General features: G+C 37.9%; 1 protein-coding gene across 1 annotated transcript in view; it reads left to right on the top strand.

The window, feature by feature from the left end:
- The window catches only part of FAM120C (family with sequence similarity 120 member C), a 99,747-nt gene that overhangs the window by 13,209 nt on the left and 70,315 nt on the right, over positions 1–16,223 (top strand). The window contains exons 2-4 of the mRNA XM_023633606.2: positions 8,745–8,991; positions 10,247–10,329; positions 14,551–14,679. Of these exons, the coding sequence (XP_023489374.1) occupies positions 8,745–8,991; positions 10,247–10,329; positions 14,551–14,679 (459 nt within the window). The remainder of the gene's footprint in view (positions 1–8,744; positions 8,992–10,246; positions 10,330–14,550; positions 14,680–16,223) is intronic.

The raw sequence follows: 16,223 nt of genomic DNA on the forward strand, positions 1-16,223 counted from the left end.
TTCTTGTTCACTGCTGTATCCCCACACCTAGATTAGTGCCTGGCATATTGGTTGAAATATTGAAAGTCAAGATGGTTCATTTGTTCCCTTCTCTGTGTGTGTTCTGGTCACTGGATATCCAGCAGTGAATAAAACAGACCAAGAAATCCTGGCCTTCTTGGAGTTTGCCTTCTAGTGATAAATACCTCTAGTTGTTTTTAATACCAGATTTTCTTCAATAAAATATTCCTGAAAGAGCCAAAGTATAAAAATAGATAAAAGGGAGAATATGAGCTCAGATTGAAAAGAAAGTAGGAGCACCTGTCCTGTCTGGTTATCTGGTCCAATTCTGCCTCTACCCAAATCCTGGTTTGGGAAGCACAATTTGAAAGCCATTGCTTTAGACTACTTGTGAGTGGAAATGAGACATTAAAACTCAGAGAGCTCTTTTTCCCTGAGTTCCATAAAAGGTATTGCTTCCTCTAGAAAGCATTAGCCCACTGAGTGGTTAGGTGCCTTTCCTGTGTTCCAATGGCCCCCTGTGCTTATAAATTCTCACATGTATTTTAAGTGTCTCATTCTGTGCTGTCTGCATCCTGGCACTTAGTAGGCCCTCAATTCACGTTCATTGGACTGAACAGTGAGCCAACAATTAAAAGCTATAGACCGTTGTTCAGAATCTCAACTCTTACTTTCTTTAAACCTCAAATGTGCTTCTTTTCTGATTAGTTGTGAAGTATGTTGTCATTTAATCTCGCCTAAATCATTTTAGTCTCCTGGGAAATTGCAAGGTTAAAAACTAAACTAGACCGGGGCTGACCCAGTGGCATAGTGGTTAAGTTTGCACGGTGCGCTTCGGTGGACCAGGTTTTCACCTCTTCGGATCCTGGGCTCAGACCTAGCACTGCTCATCAAGCCATGCTGAGGTGGCATCCCACATAGCAGCGCCAGGACCTCCAAATGGAATATACAACTATGTACTGGGGGGCTTTGGGGAAAAGAAGAAGAAGAAGAAGAAAAAAAAAGATTGGCAACAGATTCAGGTGCCAATCTTAAAAAAAAAAAACCTAAACTGGACCAGCTTGGGCCAGGAATTGGAAATCATTTTGCTTACAGGTGGTAGCGGTCATCATAAATGTAGAAATGGAGCTAAGGTGATCAGCTATTCTGAGGGGCATTGTGGGTGGAAGGCATTTTCCTTGCCTTAGTCAGGATTTAATTGCCTTCAGTCACTCTAGATTGTGTTTTTCTAGGAACAAATTGCCTTGTTGTGTGATCTGACTAGAGAGTACTGTTTTTTTAAACTTGCCTCATTATGACAATCACCTGGGATTCTTGGAAGCACCCTAAATGTCCACTGTTGGGTGAGTGGATAAAGAAAATGTGGTGTATGTGAACAATGGAATATTATTCAGTCTTCAAAAAAAGAAGGAAATCCTGCTATTTGGGACAACGTGGGTGAAACTGGAGGACATTATGCTAAGTGAAATAAGCCAGGCACAAAAGGACAAATACCTCATGATACCACTTGTATGAGGAATCTAAAATTGTCAAACTCACGGAAGCAGAGGGGCTGGTGGGAGCGGAAAATGGGGAGGTGTTAGTCAAAGGGTACAAAGTTTTGGTTATACAAGATGAATAAGTCTTAGAGATCTACTGCACAGCATAGTGCCTATAGTTAACAATACTGTATTATATACTTAAAAATTTCCTAAGAGAATATGTTAAGTGTTCTTATGACAAGAAATAATAATAAAGAGGGCAAGATCTTATGTTACGTGTTCTTATCACAAGAAATAATAATAAAGAGGGCAGGAGGAAACTTTTGGAGGTGATGGATATGTTTATGGCATAGCCTATGGTGATGATACTTATCTCTAAACTCATCAAGTTGTATACGTTAATTACATATAGCTTTTCAAATGTCAATCATACCTCAATAATGTGTTTTAAAAAAGTAGATTCCCAGCCTAGGCCTAGACCTACTGAATCAGACTCTTCAGGGGAGAGGCCTGGAATAGCAATTACCTCCAGGGAATGGGGAGTAAAAGGACTGTTACTTTTCACTGTACACCCTTCTCAATTGTTTGATTTTTTTTTCTTACCCAGAGTATGTTATGCTTTTATTCAGTTGTAATTTATCTTTTGAATAAGTATTGCAATTCATGGTATAAAAATTCAAAAGGTTCAAAAGGATATATGGTAAAAAAAGGAAAAAAATTCTTTCCACCCCTGTCCTTAGCCACTAGGTTCTCCTCCCTGTAGGTGACCACTAGTATCAGTCTGTTGTGTATTCTTCCAGAGATACGATGCATATAAAAGCAAATATATATAACTATACATGTAAACACATTATTTATATACATATTATACACACACAAAAATGCACCTTTTTAAAAACAAATGGTAGTATACTATGCATAATGTTCTGTACTTTGTTTTTATCATTTAATACATCATGCTGATTTTTCCTCATGAGTACATAGAGTTTTGTCCTCATTTCTTATGGTTCCACCCTATTCCATTGTATGCAGATGTAATAATTTATATTACCAGTCCCTTATTGATGGGCAATTAATTAGGTTGTTTCCAATTTTCAGCTATTACAAATAATGCTGCAGTGAATATTTTGTGTAATTGCAATGCCATTGCTTACACTTAAGCACTTGCAGTGTCGCTCCAATTGCTTTACATATCTAAAAGATAAATCTCTAGAAGGAAAATTGCTGCGTCAAAAGGTATGTACATTTATAATTTTGAAAGATCTTGCTAAATTACTCTCCCTAGAGATTGTACTATTTACACCCCTACCTTCAATATTTGCCGGTGCCTGTTTCCCACACCAATACAATATTTGCTAATCTTATAGGTGAAATATCATGTTTCAGTGTTGTTTTAATTTTCTCTTTTCTTATCACAAATGAGTTTGATCATTTTTTTATATGCTTAAGATCCATTTATGCTTTCTTTTTTTGTGAAATGTTCTCTTGGGTTGTTAGATTTTCTTTTGCTTCTCTGTTAGAGAAATTAGCCTTCTGCACTATAAGTTGCAATTTTTTTTGCAGTTTGTCATTTGTCTTTCAGTTTACTTACGTTTGCTTTTCCCAAGCAGAAATGTTTGATTTTCATGTAGTCAAAAGGATTGATCTTTCTCTTTACTGTTACTGGAGTTTTTCTTAAACTTTTCCCACTCTCAGACTATAAAAATAATTCCCCCAGGGTGTCTTCTGTCATTTTTATGATTATCCCAATTAAAGTGTGAGGTATGGATCGATCTTATTTTTCTCAAGTAAATGTCTAGTTATCCCAACACCATTTGATGAATAATCTATATTACTTTAATATAGATTATGGTATATAATCTATTTGTATTATAGGTATGGTTCTTTTCAACAAATAAATGGCATTTAAATAAAGGGAAGGGCAACTGCTATAAATTTAGATACTTGGGAGCTATATCAACCAAATGCAGCGTATGGACTCTATTTGGATCCTGATTTGAACAAAGTAAATATCAAAAGACATTTTTGAGGTGATAGTGGAAAATAGAATAGGGACTGGATATTAGGAAACTTGTTAATTTTGTTGGGTGAAATAGTAGTATTGTACTTGTTATTTTTAAAGTCTTTATCTGTTACAGATAAATAATAAAGTATTTATAGGTGATTTGATATGTGGAATTTGCTTTAAAGTATGCCAGAAATGACCTACAATCATATGAAAAGATGATCAACATCACTAATTGTCAGAGAAATGCCACCCAAAACCGCAATGAGATACCACCTCACATCCATTAGGATGGCTACTATAAAAAAGAGAAAGAAAAAAAAATAAGTGTTGGTGAGGTTATAGAGAAATTGGAACACTTATGCACTGTTAGTGGAAATACGAAATGGCACAACCTCTATGGAAAACAATATGGAGGTTCCTTTAAAAATTAAAACTAGAACTGCCATATAATCCATCAGTTTCACTTCTGAGTATTTATCTAAAAGAACTGAAAGCAGAATCTCAAAGATGTTTGCACACCTATGTTCATAGCAGCACTATTCACAATGGCCAAGACGTAGAGGCAACTCAGATGTCCATTGACAGATGAATAGATAAAGAAAATGTGGTATATATACAATGGAATGTTGTTCAGTCTTAAAAAGGAAGGAAATCCTGTCATTTGCTACAACATAGATGAACCTTGAGGACATTATGTTAAGTGAAGTAAGCTAGTCACAAAAAGACAAATATTGTATGATTTCACTTATATGAGGTATCTAAAGCAGTCAAATTCATAGAAAGTAGAATGTGGTTACCAGGGGCTGGGGGGAGGGGGCAATCGGGAGTTGTTGTTTAATGAGTACAGAGTTTCACATTTGCAAAATGAAAAAGTTCTGGGCATCTGTTTCACAACAATGTGTGTATACTTGATCCTACTGACCTGTACACTTAAAAATGGTTATGATGGTAAATTTTATGTTATGTGTGTGTGTTTTTTTAATCACAGTAAAAAAAGTGTGTTAAAAAATGCAAGAAAAAAATGGGGGCAAGGTAGATGAAACAAGAATGACTTAACATTGATAGTAGTTGAAACTGAACATTTCCTGGACGTTTATTATGGACGTTTATTATGCTATTCTCTTTGCCTTTGTATGTTTAAGATTTTCCATAATAAAAAGTTTTAAAGCAAGAGTTAGAGAATATGAGCTTTGTGGACAGAGCTGAATTTGAATCCTAGCTCCACTTTTTAAAAATTGAGGTATAATTTACATATCATAAAATTCACCACTTTAAAGTGTACAATTCAGTGGTATTTAGTCTATTCACAGAGTACAACTATCAACACTATCTAATTCCAGAACATTTTTTTTACCCCAAAAGGAAACCCAGTACTCGCTAGCAGTCATTCTCCATTCTGCATTTCCCCCAGTCCCTAGCAAACACTAATCTATTTTTCCATCTCTATGGATTTTCTTATTCTGGACAATTCATATAAAAGGAATCATACTTATATGTGGCCTTTTGTTTTGGCTTCTTTCACTTTATAATGCTTTCAAGGTTCATTCATGTTGTAGCATGAATCAGTACTTCATTTCTTTTTATGACTGAATAATATTCCCTTGTATGGATACACCACATTTTGTTTATCTGCTCGTTAGTTGATGGACATTTGGGTTGTTTACACTTTTGACTATTATGAATAATGCTGCTATGAACATTCATGTATAAGTTGTTGTGTGAACATATGTTTTCAATTATCTTGGATATATACCTAGGAGTGGAATTCCTGGATTATATAATAACTCTATGTTAACCATATGAAGACCTCCCAGACTGTTTTCCAAAGTGGCTGCACCATTTTACATTCCCACCAGCAATATATGGAGGATTCCAGTTTCTCCACGTCCTTGCCGTTTGTTGTTTTACATTTTAAAAATTATAGCAATCCTAGTATGTGTTAACTGGTTTCTCATTGTAGTTTCTGGATTGGCATTTCTCTAATGACTAATGATATTGAACATCTTTTCATGTGCTTATTGGCCAGCTTCACTTTTTACCTATGTGACTTTGATCAAGTTCTCCATCCTCTGAGCTTCACTGTCCCCTCATCTATAAAAGGGAAATAATGCCTCATGATGTTATTGCAAGGTTAGTGGACGCGTGGTGAGCTTGGGACGGTGTCTGGTACATAGTAGGTACTCCTCAGTTGGTACCTAATATTACTTAGCTACTTGAGCTGTAAGTAACCTGCAATCCAGGCAGACTTTTCTCAGTGACTTTGGCACATTTGTTATAGGAGTCAAATGCTGAGATGATGGTGCCCTTTCTTTCTCACAACTTCTGTAGGCCTTTCTTTGCTATTCTGTCAACTCCTGCTCTATGTCCTTCCTAGTGGTGGTTAGGACCATGGGGGATACACACAAGAGTAAAAAGGAATCTGTGGTTTAAAAACTGGAGATGATAGTATTGTCAAGTTAGTTCCGTAACTGTGTCAACTGTGTGACAGTTGAGTGACAGTTGACTCAGTGTAAAAGTTAAAAGGAGGGAAATAAAGAATTTATATCAGAGGCAGTAGGCCTATGGAAAGTATTTGGAACATTGGGAAAGAGAGGCAGTAAGGCATTCTAGGCAGGGAAACCAAAGAAACAGGAGTAATCTTGGAGAAGTGTAGTTAAGAAACTAGTCTGGTGGGAGTGAGGTGTTGGGGAATTGTGAGAGAGGTTTGTGAGATTCTTATTCTATTGTTTTCCATTTCTTACCTCAGAATATGTAGTGAAAGAAGTTCTATACCTGGAATCATGAGACTTTTGTTCTAATCTTGGTTCTGCTGCAAATTAGCTAGGTAACCATGTCAAGTCGTTTATCCTTTCTGGGCTTCAGTTGCCTAAGCAGTAAAATGAGTAATTGGGTATACGTATATCAAATCACCATGATGTACACTTTAAATATCTTACAATATGTCAGTTTTATCTCAATAAAGCTGAATTTTTTTATAAAGATGAGTAATTGGATTAGTTCAGTGGTTCTTAATTGGGAATGTGCATCAGAACCTACTGGAAACTATTTTGGAATATAGGCATTTGGATCACCCTCAGGAAATTGTCTCAGCAGATCTAAGGTGAGGCACAGGTTTGTATATTTTGAAAATGCTCTTCAGGTGATTGTGATTTATATTCATAGTGTTATAAGAGCCACCAGATTAGTTAAAAAATCACTACTCCTTGGCTTTCTGGAGTTGGAGTCACTTGGATAGTGGCATAATCAGCTTCAGACCAGCTAAAGGTAATGCGTTGTAACAGAAAGAGCACGCACTTTGGTGTCAGTTTGACCCAGATTCCTGTTTCCCAGCTACGTGGCCCTGAGCATGGCACCTCACTTCTCTGAGCCTCAGTTTTCTCATGTGTGAAATGGGGCTTATAATGCCTACACGGTCAGGTTGTCATGATAAGAGAGAACGTGTCACACTTAGCACTGTGCCTGGTACAAGGTAGATGGATGCTCAAACAGTGACTTGTATGAGAGGTGCTGGAAGAAACTATCATCAGGAGACAGCATAAAACTGTACTCTTATCCTGACCCATCTGGAGTTAGTCATAACTCTAGGTGTAAATATGTTACAGTGCAAAGTAAGGATTTTTGGTTCCTTTGCCAGCATATCAAACAAATACAGACCTTGCTTTGCTATCTGCTTACCATTGTCCCTCCCCTTGTGTGACTTAATGTGTGATATGAATATCTACTGTGACTAGACTCACTTTCCATAGTCTAGCAAAAGCTTACTATATTGAAACGCCTGTCAGACTCCAGAAGACTACCATTTCTTTGTAATTTAGATGAAAAAATAGGTCAGTTGAGTTCAACAAAATTATAAAGGTCCACAGGCTCTAGAGCCAGAATCCAGGCTTCGCTTCTTCCAGCCATGTGACCTTAGGATAATAATGTGACATGGGGATAATAATAATAGTTATGGCCTCATAAGATTGTTTGGAATATTAAATGAGTTAATGCATGTAAAGTGCTTGAAACGTCACTTAGCACACAGTACACGTTCAGTATCTGTTAGCCATTATTATTCACATTGGTATGCTTCAGGTCTTATGTGGGAGCCGGGAGTACACAGATAAGTAAAGTCTCTGCAGTCAAGGAACTTAGTGTGGTGAAACCAGTATGCAGAGCATTCCAGTATGCTTTAAGTGCAGCGACAGAGGCATGCACAGGAAGGGCACTTAATGGTCTGTGTCTATTACGTGAAAAACAGTGCTCTCCAGGAAGAAGCCTGGTACAATGGAAGGTGTGCATTCTGGAGTCAGATCAGCCTGATTTGAACCCTGTCTACACTTATTCATTATACAACTTTGAGGGCAGCCAACATCTCGCAGCCTTAGTTTTCCCATTTCTAAAATGGGGTGAAGTTTCTGACCTCTACCTGTTGGAAGTGCCCTATTTGGGTGCCTTGTAGTCTCAGGTGCTCCTAAGAAAGAAAGCAAGGATTTTTTAAGAGTATGATGAACTTAGATTCAGATTCTAGCTATATGTTACTTAACCTTTCTGGGTCTATTTCCACTTGTAAGTTTTTTCATCCATATCTACCTTGCCCATGACAATGAGATAATGTGTGTAAAGTATGCATGGCATATGGAAGGTGCTGAACAATAAATAATAGCTTTATTATCTTTCTAACAAAAATCTCATCTGTTATTGTTTAAAGTAAAAACTTAAGTAATATCTACTATGTTAATTTCAGTATTCTAATTTTGAAGAGCCTCAGGCCACAGATTCATGAAAAGTGTCAAAAAAGACTGAGGGGGCCAGCCCGGTGGCACAGCGGCTAAGTGCGCACATTGCACTTCGGCAGCCTGGGGTTCACTGGTTCGGATCCTGGGTGCGGACATGGCACTGCTTGGCACACCATGCTGTGGTAGGCGTCCCACATATAAAGTAGAGGAAGATGGGCACGGATGTTAGCTCAGGGCCAGCCTTCCTCAACAAAAAGAGGAGGATTGGCAGCATATGTTAGCTCAGGGCTAATCTTCCTCAAAAAAACAAAAGACTGGGCATTTGAATGAACACATGGATATGCTGTCTGTATTTACAGGAATAACCAATTTCTAGGCTAGGAGAGGGTTTTTTGGGCTTTTTTGAAAAGTGTTCTGTTCAACCCCATATAATCTTTAAGTTCAAAATACTATAAAATTTAGTTACTAACCTTCCTGACTTCTAACCAAATATGGGTCAGCTTCTGTTGCCTGACATGTTCTTCTCTTCTCCCCTAGGTCTTTCAGAGCCTTGAAGACCACCATTTGGAAGTGGTGGCTTTTTTCAGGGAAAATGGCTTCCATGGCCTTCTCGCCCACGACTCCGAGTATGCTCTCTACAATATTCCCTCCTACTACAGTTCCCATGCTCTGAAGCTGAGCTGGAATGGGAAGAACCTAACTACTAATCAGTTCCTGATGCAGGAGGTAGCCAAGCAGCTGGGCCTGAAGCGGATGAATTTTCCCATATTTGCTGCGCTGCTAGGTTGGTAGTCCAAAGAATAGACTCCAGTGATTGGTGAAGTTTCCTCTTCCAGCATTAAGAGTTGAAGACCAGAGTGATTTAGCTTTAGATTATTGGATTTATCTTCTGAAAGTCTGCATGCCAAATAATGTGTTTCTGGGCTTCTTACTAGAAACACAGCATGTTTGTCTTATTAATTAATACAGGGTATTCCAGAACATTATTTTGATTCTTGTAAAACTTTTTCTTTTGTTACATGCCATCACTATTTTATGCAAAGCACTATCTTAGGCCAAATGTTTTACTAGCTCTAGACAACTTTTGTTTCCCACTCAGAGCTTTGGCATTTCATCCTGAGTGTCTAAATTTTGATCAAGAACATGAATTGTGGTTTATATTTTTCTTTCTGTTTCTGTTGTGCTAACATTTTATTATGAAAATTTCCAAACATATAGCAAAACTGAAAGAATTTTGCAGTGGAAATCCTATATCTACCACCTGTATTCTGCCATTAACATTTTACTATACTTGTTTATCATATATCTATCTATTCTATCCATCTATCAATCAATCTTTGAAAGATGTATTTCAAAGTAAATTGCAGAGAGTTGATTATGTTTTGAGTTGGTTTTCCAGGGACTGACAGCATGGTTAATATCTTGTCTCAAGTGTGACATCTGTTTATAATCCCAAAGGATTTGAGCTTGGATAATCTAATGGAGTTGGTACAAGTTTTGGAATTAGGCCTTGGGCAAATCACTGAAGTTACATTTCCCCGGTTTCAGTTTCTTTGTCTGTGAAATGGAATAATAATACCTTGTGGTGTTATTGATAAGATTAAAGGAAGTGAGATATATAAAATGCCCGGCACTTATTAGGCAGTCAGTAATTGGTAGCTGCTATTATAAAAGGCAGCATGACTAGGTGATAGAAAATAGCATGGGCTTTGGAGTTGGACAGTCCTAGCTTCTTATCCTGATGTGGGCACTTATTGACTGTGCCACCTTGTGCTAAGTCACCAAACTTGTCTGAACCTCAGTTTCTTTAGCTGTAAAATTGGGATAATAATACTACCATGCATGCTTGTTATAAAGATGATATATATAATGCATGTGATACATAGTAGATAATTGATACATAGCTACTGTAGTTATTACAGGAAGAATATAGACATATGTGAATTATTTGATCATTTTCTCTCCCAGAAGCCCTTTCATGGCCTGGAGGTTCTCAGAAAACATTTGTATGGTCAATAAATGACAAATGTACTTTATAGGTAACCACATTCTCCCAGATGAGGACCTGGCCGCTTTTCACTGGAGCCTCTTGGGACCAGAACATCCCCTTGCATCACTTAAGGTAATGTGTCCCGTTTCCTGCCTATATATCCATGCCTAGGGGATCTCATGTTTTGATTGGAGTTTTGATAGAATAATTATCTTGCATTAGGTTTAACATATTTCAAATACTTACCAAAAATGTGTAATTATGATCAATACCCTTTAAAAAGGAAAAACTCAGTTTTCACCTTCTGTGTCGGGAAAAACCCAGTTCTTCCCTCCTGTATCTTTCTTTCCTGTGTGTCTCCTTTACTTTCACACTCACACAATACTTCACTTCTGACACTTATGGTCACCAAATATTTGGGGGTTTTTACCCACATCAAGCATTTCTCTGTGACACCAGCTGGGTGTTCTACAATTCAGCTCAATTTTGACGCTATCTACCTGGGGGATGGCATCAGTTCTCACAGGTTAAGGGCTCAGTCCTACAAGACTGCCCTCCCCACCACTTCAGACACCAGTCTCAAACTCAGAATATCACCTGTGCTTCTGACCAACCGGCTATAGATCAGAAGTTCCAACAACCCCCTCTTTGGATTCTGTTAATTTTCTAGAATGGCTCACAGAACTCAGGGAAACACCTACTTACAATTCCAGTTTGTTAAAGGATATGATAAAGGATACAGATGAACAGCCAGATAAAGAGAAACAAAGAGTGAGGTCTGAAGGGTCCCGAGTTCAGGAGCTTCTGTCCCCGGGGAGTTGGGGTGTGTTACCCTCCCACTACTCGGATGTGCTCACCGACCTGGAAGCTCTCCAAACCCCATACTTTAAGGATTTTGTGGAGACTTCATCATGTAGGCATGATCGATTATTAACTCCATTTTCAGCCCTTCTCCCTTCTCAAGAGAATGGAGGTAGAGCTAAAAATTCCAAGCTTCTAATCATGGTTTGGTCTCTCCCGTGACCAGCCCCCATCCAGCAGCCTACCCAGAGTCACCTGAATAGGACCAGAGGTGCTCCTAGTGCACTTACCACTTAGGAAACTGCAAGAGTTTTAGGAGCTCTGTGCCAGGAACTGGAGGCAGAGACCAATATACTTTTTCTATTATTTCACACCCTTAATACCTTAAGGATTCATACAAACCTATGAAGAAAAATACTAATACCCAAATAAATGAAATAATGAGCCAAGGACAGAAGTAGTCAATTCATAAAAGAGGAAATACAGTGGCTAATAGTATAACTAGATGTTGAACCTCGTTAGTGATCAAACATGCAAATTAAATGAGCAGTGTGATTTTTTTAACCCAACAGTTTAGCAAATATTGAAAAATTATTCTACCCACTCCTGTCGAGGCTATGGTGAGACTGATACTCTCATACACTTCGGGTGGTGGTGTGACTTGGTAATTGTATTATATTTCCCTAATTCTTTCACTTCCCTAGATGATTATTTCATGCCTTTTCCGCTCTCCTCAAGCCTCTAGTGCTCCTTCCTCCTTGCTCACTCTCAGCTGATGACCTGGCTTACTATTTCACTGAGAAAATTAAAGGAATGGGAAGAGAACTTCCACTAGCTCCCACCCTTTCATCTTCTCACCTGCATGCATCTGTGTACCCACATGCTCTGCCTACCTCCTGTTAACTGTAGAACCTGTCTATGTTCCTATCTAAGGCTGTGCCATCCTCTCACCTTCTAGTGTTCCATCAAACAATGCTCCACTGCTGTCATAGGGTTTTCATGGCCAGTTTTTTCAGAAGTGGTGAAACCTGTCCTCTGCCGGTGACCCTGCCAGTATTTGAAATACCAATGGCATAGCTTTCAGCATCACAGCAACATGCAGCCTCCACAGTATGACAAGCAATAGATGGGTTGGATGGCTCCCTGACTGGGAAACAAACCTGGGCCGTGGCTGTGAGAGCACCGGATCTTAACCGCTAGACCATCCAAGCTACCGCTCCATATTTCTTCTTCCCTTTTATCAAACTGTTCTAGAAATTATCTATACTTGAGCTGTTTACTATCCCTCTTCCCTGTTCTCTCTTCAATCTGCTTTGCTGAAATTGGTCTTGGCAAAGTGACCAATGACCTCAGTATTAATAAATCCAGTGGACAGCTCTCAGTTTTCACCTTACTTGACCAATCAGCAGCATATGACCCAGTTTCTCACTCCCTCTTCCTTAGAACATGTTCTTCACTTGGCTTTAAGGACACCGCTCTCTTCTGGTTTCCTTCCTACTTTACTGGCTGCTGCTTCTGTCTTATTTGTGGCTCCCTTGTCTTCTTCTCTACTTCTTAACTTTGTAGTGTCCCAGAGTTCTATCCTTGGTCCCTTCTCTTTTCTATCTACACATGCTGCCTTGGTGATTGATCTCATCTAGTCTCATGACTTTAAATACCACCTGTCCATTGATGACTGCTAAATATATATCTCCAGCTTTCACCTCACCCTCGAACCCCAGATTCTAACATCTATCAGCCTATTAAACATCTACAAGAAATATATCCAAATGGAAACTCCTGATCTTTCCCCTACACCTGTTCTTCTCACAGCCTTCCCTATTTTCATTAATGGCAACCTCATCTTTTCATTTGCTCAGGCTAAAAACCTTGGAGTCATCCTTCACTTCTCTCTTTCTCACACCCCACATCTCCTCTGTCAGCAAATACCATCAGTTCTCCATTCAAAGTATATCCACTTCTCACCATTTTCACTGCTACTACCCTGGTCAAGCCACCATTCTTTCTTACCTGGATTATTGTAACAGCTTACTAACCATCGGTCTTCTGCTTGCACTCTTCCCTGCTGCCATACGCCCCCCCCACCAAATCTATTCTCAATACAACAGCCAGAGTGATCTTTTTAAAAACTGACTCAGATCATGTCACTCTTATCTATTCAAAATTCTCCAATGTCTCTTCATGTCACTCACACAATCTTTACCATGGCCTATAAAACCCTGTACTGTCTGGCCCCCTGTTACAGCTCTGATCTCATCTTCCCTTTTCTTTTGCTCGTATAACCTTTGCACTTAACATTCCCTCTACTAGGAATGCTTTCTCCTCCCACGTAGCTATTTCCTCACTCCCATAGGTTTTCCCAAATGTCATTTTCTCAGTGAGGCCTTTCTTGACCACACTATTTAAAATTATATGTACACACACACACACACTTGCATTCCCTAGCCCATTCTCTGTTTAGATTTTCTCCATAGTACTTACTTAATCTACACTTAGCACAGTATACATTTTACTTACTTATTCTGTTTGTTTGACTCCCCTAACCCCATCCCAACACACCTACATTAGAATTTAAGCTCCCATGAGAGCAGGGATTTTTGTCTATCTTGTTCACTGCTGTGTCCCTGATGCCTAGGACAGTACCTGGCACACAGTAGACAGTAAATATTTGTTGAAGGAATGAGTGGTACAGCCTTTTGGCTAAACAATTTATATAAAAAAGCTTTAAGAAGTTTATACTCTTTGACTCAGTAATTACCATTCTAGGAAGCTTGTAATTAAATAATTGGAAAGTGGACAAGAAATCATACCTAGATTTCATCACAGCATTAAAAAAATCTTTACTTTAAAATTGTTCAAGCATCACAAAAGTAGAAAAAAATGATATAATAATATACTACCGTTGTAACATCTTCCAGATCCAATAGTTATCAAACTGTGACCACACGTGCTGGGTTTTTTGTTGTTGTTGTTGCTAATGTATTTTAAAACAAATGCCAGACTTCAAATCGTTTCACTCTCACATCCTTTGATATGCATCTCTAAGATGTATGGGCATTTTCCTACACAAGCACAATGCCATTATTACTCCTAACAAAATTAATGGTAATCTCTTGGTATCATCTTAATATCCGCTCCATTTTTAGATTTTCCTGACTGTCTCAAAAAGGCCTTTTTGGGGTTAGTTCACATCAGGATCCAAACATGGTCCACACGTTACAATATTACCTTTAATAGCAAAAAATTGGAAGCACCCAAAATGTATCATGAAAGAAAACTAATTAACTATAGCAGTGTCCTAAAATAGTGGTTATCTCTGTAGTAGGATCATGGATGATACGATTTTATCTCTTTCTTTATACTTTTCAATCTTTTCCAAATGTTCTTTACTGAGAATTAGAGACAAAACTGGTTTAAAGAAAAGATTTTAACTGTCTCTCAGTGGATTTACTGAATTTGAATTCTGTGTCTTACCCCTACCTCACCCTTTTTCTTAGTGCTCCATCTTTGATGTCAGTATCCAGTATCCCTTGCTTATCTTACCTCTTCTAGGTCCGAGCTCATCAGCTGGTTCTTCCTCCCTGTGATGTGGTGATCAAGGCTGTTTCCGAGTATGTTAGTTCCATCAAAGACCCCTCAAATCTGGATGTGGTTGGGAAGGATGTTTTCAAACAGTCTCAGGTGAGCTAGCCTTCCCCTTCCAAGAGTCACGGGTTTTCTTACCTTCACCAGTACTACCCGCAGATCTGATCTTTTCTGTGCTGCCTACTTTCTTTCCTCCTAGCTGCTTGTCTTCTCCATGCTTACAGACTGGAGCCCCAAAGTTTCCTTTAGAAAACATTACTAGTCTGGATTGAAAGGATTCTTTACCTTTTTTCTACTGATTATCAAAGTTCTACAAGCTCATTCTGGAAAATTTAAAAAACAAAGAAAAAAGATCACTTTAAAATCTCATTACCCAGAAACAACTTACTATGGTTATAATCTGGGGTACTCGTTTGTTTGTTTGTTTCAATGTATATTTTAATATAAATGAAGTCTTACTTAGTGGAGGATAACGGATAATGAAAAGGACCCCTTAAACTAGGTCTACATAAAACAAGAATCAGTATTTCATTGTTAATAATGAAAAGACTTGACTGGGATTTTGTCTTGTGAAGTGAAACTGAAAGTTAAGAAAATAAGTTAATTTTATTTTTAACAATTTAATTTATACTTGCACTCTGGGTTTTTCAGTTTTGTTTTTTAAATTAACATAGAGTAAAATTGACTTTTGTATATGTGTGTGTACAGTTCTATGAATTTTTAACACACATATAGATTTATGTAACCACCATCACAATCAGAGTCAGAGCAGTTGAACCACCCCAAAAATCTCTCATGATATCCTTTTGTAATCACACCCAAACCTATCCCTAACTCCTGGCAACTACCAGTCTATTTTCTATCACTATAGTTATATCTTTTAGAGAATAGCATATGAATGAAATCATGTAGGATGTAATCTTTTGAGAATGGTATTTTTCATTCAACATAATGCCTTTGAGATTCTTCTAAGTTGTTGTATGTTGCATCTATCAATAATTCATGCCTTTTTAATTGCCAAGTAGTATACATTGTGTAGAGATACCACAGTCTGTTTATCCATTCACTCCCTAGAGGACATTTGAATGTTTTCAGTTTTTGGTGGTTTGACTAGAGCTGCTATGAACATTTATGTAAAGGTTTTTGTATGAGCATAAGTTTTCATTTCCCCAGTGTAAATACCTAGGAATGGGATTTCTGGGTCCTATGGTAAGCAACTATTTAACTTTAACCTTAACTTTATAAGACCCTGTCAAACCATTTTCCAGAGTGGCTATTCCATTCCTTACCATACTTTTTATTGTCAGTACTTTTTTAATAGCCATTCTGATAGGTGTGTAGTGGTAGCTTATCATAACTTTAATTTGCATTTCTCAAATGACTAATGGTGAACATTTTTTCTTGTGCTTATTTGTCATCCATATGCCCTCTTTGGTTAATGGTCTGTTCATAAACAGTCTTTTGCCCATTTTTTAATTGGGTTGTTTGTTTATTTACTGTTGAGTTTTGAGAGTTCTTTATATATTCTACATACAAGTCCTTTGTCAGGTATCTGGCTTGTAAATATTTTCTCTCAGTCTGTAGTTTGTCTTTACATTCTTTTCACAGTGTCTTTTGCAAAGCAAAAGTTTTTAATTTTT

The sequence above is a fragment of the Equus caballus genome, chromosome X, assembly GCF_041296265.1.
Source record: "Equus caballus isolate H_3958 breed thoroughbred chromosome X, TB-T2T, whole genome shotgun sequence".
Lineage (NCBI taxonomy): Eukaryota > Metazoa > Chordata > Mammalia > Perissodactyla > Equidae > Equus > Equus caballus.